At 41.9% G+C, this 15,770-nt stretch overlaps 1 protein-coding gene across 1 annotated transcript; it reads right to left on the minus strand.

The window, feature by feature from the left end:
* Positions 1–1,962: 1,962 nt before the first annotated feature.
* Positions 1,963–11,407, minus strand: LOC124117546 (phosphoserine aminotransferase-like). Its single transcript, XM_046479483.2, has 10 exons — positions 11,235–11,407; positions 8,766–8,826; positions 8,132–8,201; positions 7,665–7,870; positions 6,457–6,534; positions 5,378–5,472; positions 4,672–4,841; positions 3,888–4,016; positions 3,344–3,481; positions 1,963–2,749 (listed from the first exon to the last, which is right to left on the minus strand). Exons 1-10 carry the CDS (start codon positions 11,292–11,294, stop codon positions 2,644–2,646), a joined length of 1,113 nt encoding a protein of 370 aa, XP_046335439.1. The 5' UTR covers positions 11,295–11,407; the 3' UTR covers positions 1,963–2,643.
* Positions 11,408–15,770: the final 4,363 nt, after the last annotated feature.

The following is a 15,770-nucleotide window of genomic DNA, read 5'->3' on the forward strand; positions in this document are numbered from 1 at the left end:
AACACCTACAGAATACATCATTTCGTTAAAACTGACATCAAAAATAAATATTTTGGCCCTTGTTTTTTTGTGTGTGTTTTTTCAAATGAAGATAGGGTTCATTTCAAGAACATATCTTATGATCTGTTTCATATGTCATGACTGCGTCACTTCAGGCTTTCCTCCCACATTAAGCCGATGCCGTGATATAACTGGAATACTGGTAAAAGTGGAGTTAAACCCAACTCACTCACTCACTCACTCATGCGCGGGCTCGCTCGTCATGAAATTGTGTATACACACGATGTTCTGGAATTGATTGTTTTTATCAAGTTCAAATTTAGGTGTTTTTTCATCTTGTGCCAAACTTTTCATTATTTCTCCATAAAACTTTGCATCAGGTAGACTGGTTTGTTTGATCTAGACTCAATTCTTTACAAACTACTGTGATTACAGTTTGAAAATTTCAGCCTTTGGTGTTAAAACAACATTCACTCACTCCTTTCCATGGCTGCTAGGCTTTCTCCAGGAATGGGGATCAGATGTCCAAAATGGATGGCGATAGCTCTTGATTGCAACCTAGTGAGGGTGCCAATCCCCCCCACACAGGATTTGTTTGTTTGTTGTTTAACGCTGCTCTCAGCAATATTCCAGCTATATGATGGTGGTCTGTAGATAGTCGAGTCTGGATCAGTCTATCCAGTGATTTAGATAATGAGCATCATCGCAATTGGGATACAATGACATGCATTAACCAAGTCAGCGAGCCTGACCACCCGATACCGTTCATTGCCTCTGACGACAAGCATGGGTTGCTGATGACCTATTCTACCCCTGATCTTCACACTTGGGCATCCAGCATACCACTTATGTAATCTTGGTATCCAATTTAAGAACTTGTGAGTCATTTGAGTGTACACAGCTGGTACAAGTAAATTAGACTGGGATTTCACATAGAATGCAGGAGAAAGCGTGGTCATTAACTTTGGGCTAAATATTTTCACACAAAAGGACAAATTAAATTCAACATTGACATATTGGTATAATGAACCAGAAAATTTCATGGCATCCAGAATACCACTTATCAGGGCTCGGCGGCATCAGTCATTCTGAGGTGAGGCGAGGTGAAATTGGGTTTAACATCGCGTCCAAGATTATTGCACTTATATCGCGACTTGCATGCACGTGTGTGTGTGGCTGCTTGTATTAGTCCGGACTGATGCCGACTTACAGTGCTAGCTCACTGAGATACCATGCCGCAGTTTAACATGAATACCCCACTCAGACACAGTATACTGACTCCGAGCCGACCAGTCCTTGTTTTAGCCCCTTAATGCCGAGCGCCAGACAGGGTTACAACAAGTACCATCTTTTAACCTCTTTTGGTTTGATGCGGCCAAGTTTCGAACCCCAGACCTTCCGCTCTCTGGACGGACGCTCAACCTCTAGACCACGGAGGCGGTCAGTTTTTATAGAGTGACTTTGTACCCATGTAAGCCTTTTGGTTTGACATCACTTTGAACAGTATTCCATTTAAATCTCTTTTAATGTGAGAGGAAAGCCCGAAGTGATACAGGTCTTGGACGTTTACCAAGAAACCGACCCATGAAGATTCTTGGGTAGAACAGGTCTTCAGCAACCCATGCTTGTCGTAAAAGGTGACTATGCTTGTCGTAAAAGGCGACTAACGAGATCGGGTGGTCAGGCTCGCTGACTTGGTTGATACATGTCATTGATCCCAATTGCGTGGATCGACGCTCATGATATCAATCACTGGATTGTCTGGTCCAGACTTGATAATTGACAGACTGCCGTCATATAGCTGGAATATTGCTGGGTGCGGCATTAAACAACCCACCACCCAAGAAACCCATGAGGATAGGTATGGTGCTGACAAACTTAGAGACGATCATTGCGAGCTAGGATTCGAACCCACAATCATGTAACATGTAAAGATAACTGTAATTGATGACAAACAGACGATTGAGTTCTAACATTTTATTTACAGTGTCTTCAATAAATGAAAACGCCTTTCAATTCAACAGAATGAAAGAACAGTCACTATTTACAACAGCTCGATACACAGCACCCTTACTGTGTGTGATATATACAATATCTACAGATCCAGGACAGGACAGGACAGGACAGGACAAGCATATTGGTTCTTTTGGTATCCTTGTTTCAGTGATAAAAATATATTTATAAGTGATGTATGACTGTCTCTTCATTGTCCTGAGAGGCAAAGACAAGTCTTCATCTTCGGTTTTACAAATTTACATTTTTTGCTTTGAAATGTTTCTTGTCCATTACAAGGGAGACAATACTCTAGGCCAAACATTGGACTTTTAGAGTTACCCCCCCTTGACAAGGGAGACAATCCTCACAACATATAATGTTCAATAAATATTATTGAACAACTAAAACATCAGAATTCAGATCTTATGACTTTAAAACTATTTTGTCCGTGTTTAATATCATCACAGGAATTGAGAGTACATTTATATATCATCAGTCTTGTACCGCATTCTTAACTGAGTTTAAAACCATCCCCTTCATTGCACCTCCCCATGGTATTGAGTGTTTTTTAGAGTTTGCAGGCTGATCCGAAATACACACACACAGATTACTTTTACTGACATGGTACTGACATAATGATTTCCTTGTTCATAACTGATGTTCTTGCTGGAATTTCTTCATGAAATTAACAAGGACTAGCGTCTCGTCCACCTTGACAGCGTTGTAGAGTGAGACACGCAGACCCCCGACAGATCTGAAATATACAAGACAATGTAAATCACACGAAATATATATATGTGTTTATGACAGAGACAAAATCTGTATGAACGCTGAGGACTACGAGATATGGGGCCGATATTGTTTAAAGAATTTTACCGATTCAGTGGACAAGATTGTTGGAATGATTCCAAGTATTGAGTAAGGTTTAACGTCGCTTTGTAGCAAAATTCCAGCAAAAACCATGGCAGGGGACATCGGCAATGGCTTCACAGAATTTACCCATGTGGGAATCGAACCCCAGACTTTTGGCATGACGAGTAAATGCTTTAACCACTTGGCTACCTAATCCTGTTATGACAAGAGCATGTAAAAGGACTGTTGCTGTTATTTTGTGTCTAAAACATCGTTAACTTTGTGTGATTTTTATTATTACCAACAATTACAATCTCAAAGCCTCATATTATCAATGTCAGATTAAATTTCTATCAATCAATGCTCAAAATGCCAATCACTGGATTGTCTGGTTGACTCAGTTATTTACAGGCTGCCATCATATAGCTGGAATATTGCTTAGTTTGGCATTGAACCACAAACAAACAAAAACAAAAGTTTGATAAAGCCTACTTACCTATGACCTTTAAGTGAGACGAGACCATTTTCTGTTGCTTCTTCAATGAACTTCTTCTCCAGGCTTTCCACCCCCTCGGCTGAACCAATACGGATTGGAACATTCATACGACTCCTACATTTCGTATCGAGGGGACAGCTGTAACACAACAAAGCAAATGAGAGAACAAATAATAAACTGAAAAACTATTAATATTCAATAGAGGCACTGAAGGCAATGGCTGCTGTTTGAAGTTTTGACAGAATTAAGGGACACAACTCTGCAGATCAAAATCAGGGCAGACAACTCTAGGAAAAGAAAATGGGGAAACAACACAGCCAAAAATAACCGGGAGAAAAGGCGTCATACCACCTCAATCTGTGAGTCTAGAGAGCGTAATTTTAGTCACTTTTTTAACCTGACATCTTTTCTATGTTATCAGAGTAATTATTTCTTACTGATTTGATATATGTCATAGAGACAAGAAGCTTGTTGATTGTATATCTTTCCTGCTTTGTCTTAACAGATATAGCTGTGTAGCATTTATATGTGTGATAACACATACCTGAAGAAACCATTTGATTGGTCGATGAGATCATAAACTGCAGTCGACTTAGCAACTGCATTGTCCTCCATCTTCTCCACGCCTCCTTGTTTCCGGATCCACTGGAAGACTAGTCCCATGATGTAGATGCTGCAAGGAGACACAATCATTAGGGAAGGGTTCAGCAGGTGCTTGCCCAAAAGAAGACTATGCTTGTCATAAGGGGCAACTAATGGGATCGGGGGGTCAGACTCGCTGACCCATGAGGATCCGGGGTAGAACAGGTCTTCAGCAACCCATGCTTGCCGTAAAAGGCGACTATGTTTGTCGTAAGAGGTGACTAACGAGATCGGGGGGGGGGTCAGACTCGCTGACTTGGTTGATGCATGTCATCGTATCCCACTTGCGTAGATCAATGCTCATGATGTCAATCACTGGACTGTCTGGTCCAGACTCGATTATTTACAGATCGCTGTCATATAGCTGGAATATTGCTGAGTGCGGCGTTAAACAACAAACAAACAAACATTAATATGGCACCATTTACAGTTCACTAAGGGAATACTTATGGTTCCAGAAACTATTATTACACTGGGCAGTGGATCAGTGTGCACTCAATTTTCTTTTTCAGCTCCTTGGGGAGCCTTTGAGGCGCTAGAAGGTTAAATCACACGATCACCTCATCCCTCCGGGTACCCATTTACTGCTGGATGAACAGAGTCTTTTTTTAACAAAGTAACTCGGCTGAGGAAACACCAAAAAAATAGAATACCGAAAAAATATTCAGGTTGAAGCTTGTGTGTACCTGTACGTGGGAGGAGTGTTGTAGAGGGAGTTGTTGCCGACTTGTGTCTTGTAGTCGAAGATGACGGGACAGGTGGGCATGGCGTGGCCGATGAGGTCTTCGCGGATGATGACGAGGGTAACGCCAGCACAGCCGATGTTTTTCTGGGCACCGGCAAATATCGCACCGAACTGAAAAATAAAGCACAACTTGATCACCCTGTTGATACTTAGCCATGTGACATTTATATTAAAGGTGGGCTGAGGGAAATGTGTTTGTAACGCCAGTCAGCCATATTCCAGCTTTATCATAATAACTCATAAATTATGGAGTCTAGGAACCCTTTCTGAAGACAAACGGAGGTCGTAACAAATTGGATTCTAATAATTCAAAGTAACTTTCATCATCCTTAAACTCAAATTTTATTGTGTATACTGATTTGGCAATGATGTTTTTCCTCATAACCTATAAACAATGTGACAAACAGAAATGGATTGAGTAGAAGGTGTATGTTCTGGGCAGCTATATTACAGCTATGTCAGGGTGACATATAAACAATCAAGCCTAGACCACCCAATCCCCTTTTAGTTAGGTCATACGACCAGCACACAAATACAGGGATCTATTCCGACTTGGAAATACAAGATCTATAGCATCAGACATTTTTCAGCAAACCAAAGACTGACAGTGTGGTATTGATCATCTGAGTTAATCCAGTATGACTCACCTTGGAAACATCAACATGTCTTGAGAGAATATTTGAAGACATATCACAGACGAGAGGGACACCGTGTGTCTCTGGGACGAATTGGAACTCAACACCTGGTGGCGAAAATGTAACAAGTCAGTAATTTATACTTACAGTCCTTTCTCCTAATTCAGAACATTAAAGAAAACGGTTTCCTGGCAACTTAATATTGGTCATCTGAGAATGTATTATCAAATACAAGAAAGCGGTTAAAGTGTAAACATTTTCTTTACGTTGTCATGCTATTCTAGTCATTATCTACTGCCTCCATGGTCTAGTGGTAGAGCGTCCTTCCGGAGAGTGGAAGGTCAGGGGTTCGAATCCCGGATGGTACTTGTTGTTACTCTGCCTGGCAATGGGCATTAAGGGGTTAAAACAAGGACTGGTCGTCTCTGAGTCTGTATACTGTTAGAGCGGAAGGTCCAGGGTTTGAACCTCGGCCGTATCATACCAAAAGAGGTTTAAAGATGGTGCTTGTTGTTACCCTGCCTGGCGCTCGGCCTTAAGGTGTTAAAACAAGGACTGGTCATCTCTGAGTCAGTATACTGTGTCTGAGTGGGGTATTCATATTAAACTGTGGCATGGTGTCTCAGTGGGCTCGCACTATAAACTCAGCATCTGTCCGGACTTGTACAAGCAGTGAGTGAGTGAGTATGGTTTTACGTCGCTTTTAGCAATATTCCAGCAATATCACGGCGGGGGACACCAGAAATGGGCTTCACACATTGTACCCATGTTGGGAATCGGACCCGGGTCTTCGGCGTGACGAACAGACGCTTTAACCACTAGGCTACCTGACCGCCCCTTGTACAAGCAGACATTCACACGCACATGGACATCGCTATATAAGTGCAATAATCTTGGACGCGATGTTAACCTCATTTTAACTCACTTCACTTTATCTGATCATAATGCAATTATCCATATAAATTTTTAATAACCAATCAGCAAGTGAATCATCAAAGATAAAAACCTATATCTATAAATTTGCATTATCAATACAGCAACTGGGAACTCTAAAAACGGGTCTATGAAAAGTTTGTAGTTTACAAGCTCACCATGTATTGTCTCGTTGGCACAGTAGTACACAAAGGAAGCATCCGGATTCAGCTTCCACTGAGACTGGTCTGGGATAACTGTCAACAAAATAACATCGACACTGTTATCACTAGCAGAATTAGACACTCAAGTAAATACAACGTTAATGTTATTGAATATCATATTTGAGAAAAGCTTAGAAAAGCTTCCTTTCCGAAGTGATTCAACTTCTGTGAGGCTGAAGAGTGAGTGAGTGAGTATGGTTTTACACCGCTTTTAGCACCCCTGTCGGGAATCGAACCTGGGTCTTCAGTGTGACAAGCGAACGCTTTAACCACTAGGCTCCCTGACAATGGCTTCAAGTAGTTGGGGAGACTCCAGTATGCATTTATGCAACATTACAGAAATATCCTGGCAGGGGGACACAAGAAATAGGCTGTACACATTGCAGCTTCATCCAGGATCAAACCAAGATCAGTGGCTTGGCAAACGAACCTGCTGTTTTCAACTTAAGTGAGTGAGTATCGTTTAACGCCGATTTTAGCAATATTCCAGCAATATCACAGCGGGGGACAACACAAAAGGGCTTCACACATTGTACCCATGTTGGGAATCGATACCGGGTCTTCGGAATGACGAGTGAACGCTTTAACCAGTGGGCTACCTGACCGCCCCGTAATCACTAGCAGAATTAGACACTCAACACATGTTTTCATATTGATAAAATCCATTTGCATGTACACAACAAAAAGGAGTACATTAATGTTATACTAATGGCGAAAAGACAAGGGAAATAACTCTATTCGGGTTATTCAAAACATTGTAGGTTCAGGAGTGAGTGAGTGAGTTGGGTTAAACACAGCTTTTAACAGTAATCCAGTTATATCACGGCGTGTCAGCTTAATGTGGGAGGAAAGCCTGAAGTGATGCAGGTCTCAGACGTTTACAACTTTGGTGAAACCCAAGAGCACTGGTATGTTGCTGACAAACGTAGAAACATAATCGGGCGAACAAGGATTCGAACCCACAATCATAGGTTCCTGGCCGCCAAGGGACACAACTCTGCAACTCTGCACAGCAAATTGCAGCGCCTTAGACAGGGAAATGAGTATATTGTTCCAACGACATCAAACACTGACCCCAGACACCAAATATGTCATATTTGGTCAACTTCCTGACATTTTTCAAAATACTTCAATATCTCTGTTATTTGTCCAGCAATTCTCACCTGTATATTTGTCGGTTTTGGGCAACACTCGGTGGATCTTTCCAAATTTCTCGGCCTCCTTCGCAGCTTTGGCTGACCAGCTGCCGGTGACAATGTAGTCCGCTGCCCCGCCCTCCTTTCTCTTGATGAGGTTCAGTGGCACCGCAGAGAACTGTCCAGTGCCGCCACCTTGCAGGAACAGGACTTTGTAGTTGTCGGGGATGTGGCTGCAGAGGCAAGATGGTTTACATTAACAACAGCCAATCAACATCCAATAATCAATAATCCAGAAGCATCATGACTGGTGACACCATTTACAGGTACCACTCTTTCTTCCCCTGTGGGATTTGAACCCAGGCCTTAGGCTTGGCAAGTGAACATATGACCAGTTTCCTACATTGGTAAAATACCACTGGAGCTTTGCTGGATAATGCAGAATTAGTTAAAAGTTCAAAAGTGCATTGGTAACTCAAAACAATGGTACTCACAGCAGATCTCGGAGATCTTTCTCGGCCTGGTCGATGATTTTTAAGAAGTCAGAAGATCTGTGGCTGAGTTCTGGAAAATAAAGATTAAACATATAACAATGTACTATATCACTATAAAAACAGCCATAAATACACACCTCTTGATGAAGATAATTTCAAAGGGAAGAATTTATCCTCAAACTGGTTTACACTGCTGCCTATTGAAGCAGTAAAGGGGGACTACTCTCCATCTTCATGACCTTCTCGGGTTACACTGAAGCATTTCCGTATTAAATACCACACAATGTTTGTGGCACTTAAGTATAGATAAACCAGTCATTATCTTCAATACGGCCACACACAATAGTCATATAAGTGATTCTAGTGTAGCAGTATTGCAGTTATATCACACTGAAATGATGTTTGAAAAAAGGCTTTTGTTGACATATGTTATACACTTTCTTAGTAAAGTACAAATTCTAGTACTTTTTGGGGTTGAGTCCCATCCCGGATTCGAACCCACACTCTCAGAGTGAGGCACCTTATTGCCAGTACACATTGTCTGATACAGTTTTATTTACATTTACATTTACAAAGACTACAAACTAGGAATGATATTTTCTATTTTTGGGGCTTTGGGTGAAATGTGACTTACCCATGACACTGATTCCGGTGTTCTTGTAGTTAACCATTTCCTTCTGTGCATGTTCCAAAACCTGCAGGCAAAGAACTTTAGTTGTATTATCTTATCTTCATTGATGAAGGCGCCAACCCCCACCTTCTAGGCGCCCGGCATCCAATTTAGTTTGTCTTAGCATCCAATTTTGTTTGTTGTTTGTTGGTTTGTTGTTTAACGTTGCACTCAGCAATATTTCAGCTATATGACGGCAGTCTGTAAATAATCGAGTCTCGACCAGACAATCCAGCGATTGATATCATGAGCATCAGTCCACGCAATTGGGATCGATGACATGTATCAACCAAGTCCAACCCGTTAGTCGCCTCTTACGACAAGCATAGTTGCCTTTTACGGCTAGAGTGGGTTGGGGAAGACCTGTTCTACTCCGGATCTTCACAGGTGACGTCCCATTTAAGAACTCGAGTCATATCAGTGCACAGAGCTCTAGGTTTTGGTTATTTGGGCATTTTAGTAATTTTTTTACCCTGGGGTTTGAATTTGAATGGGTATCCACAATTTTTAGAGGGTATTCAAATATTTTTTACCCACCTGTTCCTAGACAACTGGTATTTTAACTTGAAATCTGTTTTGTATCAATCCCCTTTAATCATTAAAAAACTATGTGGATAGTAGTATATCTGTCTGCTTCTGCTTGTGAAGCCATTTTTGTTTGCAAAACTTAGCACAGTAGGAAAGGCAGTATTTTTTTAATCACCAATGAGCGACTATTCAAGATAAAAGCAAATGTGCTTTTCAACTGGCATCTATCAGTATGTTTGTCGCACAAACTTTTCCAAACGTAAAATGTTGGTAAGTGAATTTTGCGATAGGCTGATATACAATCATGTTATCTAATAGTTGTAGTATAAGCATAAATTGTATTTTTATAGCGCATTTATTTAAAACAATTTGCTGTGTCTTTGATACACTGGGATTTTATTTGTCTGCATATTTCAGTTAATTTGATGCACATTTTTACGCAAGTACTCAGCGTATCTCTAGTTCTGCAGTGCACACAGCTAGCTGGTTCACTCAAATAAGGCTGGGATTTCTACATAGAATGTATGGCCATGCATGCTGACATAAGCTCAGAGATAAATATTGTATTGACTTCTCACTCTTGGCAAGATAAAAAGGTCAACAAATAGTTCAACATTTAAACATTGGCATTCATGTTCCATATAAACATTTCACAATGGTCAGTTTTGTATTGCTTAAGTTCAGATAAATTCTTGCTGGTCAATTGCTAGCTATTCAAGGTCAACGGAGCTCGGATAATTTCTGACTAATGATAGGACAAATATAAGTTTTGCATGGAGCGGGTTTATTCATTTTTAGCATTTTGGGGAAGGGGGAAACTTGTGGCAATTTTTGGACTCAACACATAAAAACAAAGCAGACAAGGTGCTAAAATCTTTCTGTGAAATGAAAGATGCGAATTCTTCTTCACAACAGGCATGGTACAAGCCATGATGGAAAGTCAGTCCTCATGGCCATCTTTCAATTTCAAAACCATGAAAATAAAAGATTCAGAAGCAGGGCGGGAGGGTGCACCCTCCACACTTTTTCAAAAGCAGACTCATAATGCTGAAGTGACATTTTATAGCATATGCAAGTAAATCACTGTAGGGACTGAAACGAAAGACGGATCATGACAGCAAAAAAGGTGGGATGTCACACACAAAAAATTTAAATTAAAAAAAATTAATTATATGACTGTGATCATTATTATATAATGACAAGTCCCTTAGTGATGTTTTCAACTAAAATAGCAGTTAATTTAATATTACTATTGTTTCCCGAATCAACTCCATTTATTTTTTCTCATGTTAATTACACAACACCTTAAAAAAAGCTGTATCCGCTTGGAACTTGTTGAATTTCTAAATTAATTTGTGTTGTTTCAGCAAGAATAATTATCCTCCAGCTATAACCTGTCAGGTTTACATACGTACGTGACACTAATTAATTACCGCGAAACGCCACGCAATTAGGATCGAGCAATCGAAAAACAACAAAAGGCCGGACTGACAAGGGTTCCAAATGTTTGCTAAGGATACGTGATGTTTTGACACGAAAGAGAAATTTCATGCACCTCAATAGCATGGTTGTCAATTTCCAAAGATTCCGTTATGTAAAGTGGCTTGGAGCGTGTTATGTAAAGTGGATTGGAGCGCGTTATGTAATTTACAGTGTAACGTCGAATAGATCTAGTTTTTTCGTGTACATCAAAAATACAATGCATTTTATTTGCATATAAAATTATTACCACACATACACCATTATTAGGGTGACATCTAGATCTATCTCTCCTTTGTGGAAAGCTGAATACTCACACGATGCATCCGAGTTTGGCATCGCCATGATCAGCTGTTCTTTAGGCCTAATGCAAAATGTCCACAAAATCTTCATTTGCAAAAATAGAAATTGTACGATATATGTTACCTCTTCGGGGAGTTTTGCTGGTCCGGGTGAAAAATTGATGATTTTTGTAGCAGAAGGCATCGTGGTGGTTGTGTTGGGTGCGGATTTTCTCACATGAAGTTTGTAGGTAAAAATGTTAGTCCTGTCCGCTGTGTCGTGTTGACGTTTTCGTGAATGAGCTGAGAGGCCGAATGATAGCTTGCGTCAGGTTTTATACTCTCGAGCGCTTACCGGGACACTGTCCTGGGTTCTGATTGGCTGATGTTGTCTGATCGTCCGATTGGCTGAAGCCTCGCGACAAGGTCGGAGTTCAAATGTTTTCACGTGAACAAACCATGCGCACCAGCGAATCTGAAGCCGAGGTCTCAATGACCGACAAGAAAAGGTCACGTGGTTTCCCCATATTAGTGCATAGTGACCAAATAAGCGCATGCTTCCATATTAGTGCAATATAACCATATTAGTAAAATGTTACTACAAAACCCTAGAATCATTTCCTGGTTATTGCAACGGTTGCATATGTAGTTATTTTAACATATTAAAGCTGAAAACGTGCGGTATTAGTCTTTGTGATGGTTTCAGATGATGAAATACTGCTACAACAGTCGAGTAATCAGGTCAAGTCGATTTGGGAGAGGAAGTTTCCCTCGATGAACGGCCTTGGTTGCCGGTGACATTTGCAAGGTTTGTGAGGTCAAGATAGACCCGTTAGGTGAATGATGAAATACACCCCTTGGAATCAGCTGACTAGTGCGTTTAACAACGCCCTATCAACACATAACGTTGAAGAATGACCTGCATGCTGCAAAAAAATTTGCAGACGTTTGCAAAATGATGTAAATTTGTTTGTTTTTTGTTATGGAGCAGGATTTTGTCAATTAAGGTGAGGATTCCTGCACGTTGCCCAACAGCCCCCTATGAATGTTCAAGACTACAACAACACACAGTAAGTATAGCGAGAATATAAAAATGACATAACAAAATAAATAGCAATTCACTGTATTTTCCCTGATGATTATATTACATTATGCTTTTTTTAATGTTATCAATCCATGATTATTTGCGTGCACGGGTGGCCCAGTCGTCTAAGGCGCCGCCATTCGCTGTGGAGATGCGTCCATTGGGCACGCCAGAAACCAATGATTTTTGGTTCGAATCCCGGTTCGCTCCGATTATGTTTCTAGGTTTGTCAGCACCATGCCCGTGCTCGTGGGTTTCACCGAAGTGGTAAATGTCTGAGACCTGCATCACCTTGGGCTTTCCTCTAACATTAAGCTGACACGCCGTCATATAACTGGAATAATGTTAAAAGCGGCGTTACACCCAACTCACTCACGAAAATATTATTTAACACAAAACTTGTGAATAAATATGCAATAACATTCATCATTGTTTACATTCATCTTTGTTTGCAGGCGACTATGCTTGTCGTACGAGGCGACTAACGGGATCGGGTGGCCAGGCTTGCTGACTTGGTTGATGCATGTCATCGATCCCAATTGCGTGGACCGATGCTCATGATACCAATCACTGGATTGTCGGGTCCAGACTCGATTATTTACAGATAGCTGGAATATTGCTGAGTGCGCCGTTAAACAACAAACAAACCAATTCTTTGTTTACTCTTAATGACAGTTAGTCGCCCTGATCATATGTATCTAGGTTTGTCAGCACTATATTCCAGGATGACAACGCGAGGTGCCTCAACATTGCATGTCCATCTGGCTAGAACGAATCAACGTCATTTCGTTACATGTCATTTGTGAATAAATTGGAAGTTCCCTTAACTAAATATACCTAGCTTATACATACTTTATATATCTTTGTGAAATTATGTATGCATATTTATATATTTGAATCTGCCACTGTGGATATGTCAAACATATTATGGCAGGAATTTGTCATAGAGTCATGGGGGGGGGGGGGGGGGGGGGGGGGCAAGGCATGCCGGGATCGCACAAATGCCTAAATTGAGAGTAAAGGTCACGCAAAAATCGAATATGATATTGGTTATAAAAATAACAATAACAATAACACTGACAATAATACAAATGGTGATGATGAACATTACGAAAATAATAACAAAGAGTTATTTCGATGTTAAGCAGACTTGAATATTTACATTGCTTACTGTCCGGATACAATGCGTGTGGTTTTGTATCAATTAGCACCTGTTCCGGTCTATGATATCAATCAAGTTGGAATAATCAAAGTGTGATTGACAGCTCCTGTTAACGAGCCCGCGAGACAATGGACGTGTTTAGATACGCGCTCGTATATTCGGTTAGAAAAACAGAGGTGTACGTGTCAAGTGATAGCTTTTTGACAGGGTGGGGGGGGGGGGGGGGGGGGGGGGGGTTGAAGGAAGAAAGATCTATGAATGGGAGATGGTCTCCTAGCCTACCTACACTTACCTAGGAACTCATCCCATCCACCCACCCACCTACCTATACCTACCCACCCACCTACCTATACCTACCCACCCACCTACCTATACCTACCCACCCACCTATCTATACCTATACCTACCCACACACCTATCTATACCTACCCACCCACCTACCTATACCTACCCGCCCACCTACCTATACCCACCTGTCTATACCTACCCACCCGCCTATCTATACCTATACCTACCCACCCACCTATCTATACCTACCACCCACCTATCTATACCTACCACCCACCTACCTATACCTACCCACCCACCTATCTATACCTTTACCTACCCACCCACCTATCTATACCTACCAACCACCTGTCTATACCTACCCACCCACATACCTATACCTACCACCCACCTATCTATACCTACCACCAACCTATCTATACCTACCACCCACCTACCTGTACCTACCACCAACCTATCTATACCTACCACCCACCTATCTATACCTACCACCAACCTATCTATACCTACCACCCACCTATCTATACCTACCACCCACCTATCTATACCTACCACCCACCTATCTATACCTACCACCCACCTATCTATACCTACCACCCACCTATCTATACCTACCACCCACCTACCTGTACCTACCACCAACCTATCTATACCTACCACCAACCTATCTATACCTACCCACCATCCTACCTATACCTTCCACCCACCTATCTATACCTACCACCAACCTATCTATACCTACCACCCACCTACCTATACCTACCACCCACCTGTCTATACCTACCCACCTACCTATCTATACCTACCTGTAACCGCCCGTAATGCTTATTAAACCATTTGGTCAAGAAGACAAGCGCTTCCCCACCCCTCCCAAAATAAGAATAAGAAGAAAAAACGAGAAAAGAAAAACGAGTTGGACATAATGTTTTTATTTGTTTCGCTTCTCCATTTAGAGAAACAGGTCGTGTGTCTGTAATAGAACAGTCTCTCACTCCTGTCAATTACATGATTGGCCCTATGCATGCAGTATGGTGGATGCAGTTAGTTGTGCATGCAGTATGGTGGGTGCAGTTAGTTGTGCATGCAGTATGGTGGATGCAGTTAGTTGTGCATGCAGTATGGTGGATGCAGTTAGTTGTGCATGCAGTATGGTGGGTGCAGTTAGTTGTGCATGCAGTATGGTGGATGCAGTTAGTTGTGCATGCAGTATGTTGGATGCAGTTAGTTGTGCATGCAGTATGGTGGGTGCAGTTAGTTGTGCATGCAGTAGGGTGGATGCAGTCAGTTGTGCATGCAGTATGGTGGGTGCAGTTAGTTGTGCATGCAGTATGGTGGGTGCAGTTAGTTGTGCATGCAGTATGGTGGGTGCAGTTAGTTGTGCATGCAGTATGGTGGATGCAGTCAGTTGTGCATGCAGTATGGTGGATGCAGTCAGTTGTGCATGCAGTATGGTGGGTGCAGTTAGTTGTGCATGCAGTATGGTGGATGCAGTTAGTTGTGCATGCAGTATGGTGGGTGCAGTTAGTTGTGCATGCAGTATGGTGGGTGCAGTTAGTTGTGCATGCAGTATGGTGGGTGCAGTCAGTTGTGCATGCAGTATGGTGGATGCAGTTAGTTGTGCATGCAGTATGGTGGATGCAGTCAGTTGTGCATGCAGTATGGTGGGTGCAGTTAGTTGTGCATGCAGTATGGTGGTTGCAGTTAGTTGTGCATGCAGTATGGTGGGTGCAGTTAGTTGTGCATGCAGTATGGTGGGTGCAGTCAGTTGTGCATGCAGTATGGTGGGTGCAGTTAGTTGTGCATGCAGTATGGTGGGTGCAGTTAGTTGTGCATGCAGTATGGTGGATGCAGTTAGTTGTGCATGCAGTATGGTGGATGCAGTCAGTTGTGCATGCAGTATGGTGGATGCAGTCAGTTGTGCATGCAGTATGGTGGGTGCAGTCAGTTGTGCATGCAGTATGGTGGATGCAGTTAGTTGTGCATGCAGTATGGTGGGTGCAGTTAGTTGTGCATGCAGTATGGTGGGTGCAGTCAGTTGTGCATGCAGTATGGTGGGTGCAGTTAGTTGTGCATGCAGTATGGTGGATGCAGTCAGTTGTGCATGCAGTATGGTGGATGCAGTCAGTTGTGCATGCAGTATGGTGGGT

This window comes from Haliotis rufescens, unplaced genomic scaffold (genome assembly GCF_023055435.1).
Source record: "Haliotis rufescens isolate VD_foot unplaced genomic scaffold, xgHalRufe1.0.p SCAF_33, whole genome shotgun sequence".
NCBI lineage: Eukaryota > Metazoa > Mollusca > Gastropoda > Lepetellida > Haliotidae > Haliotis > Haliotis rufescens.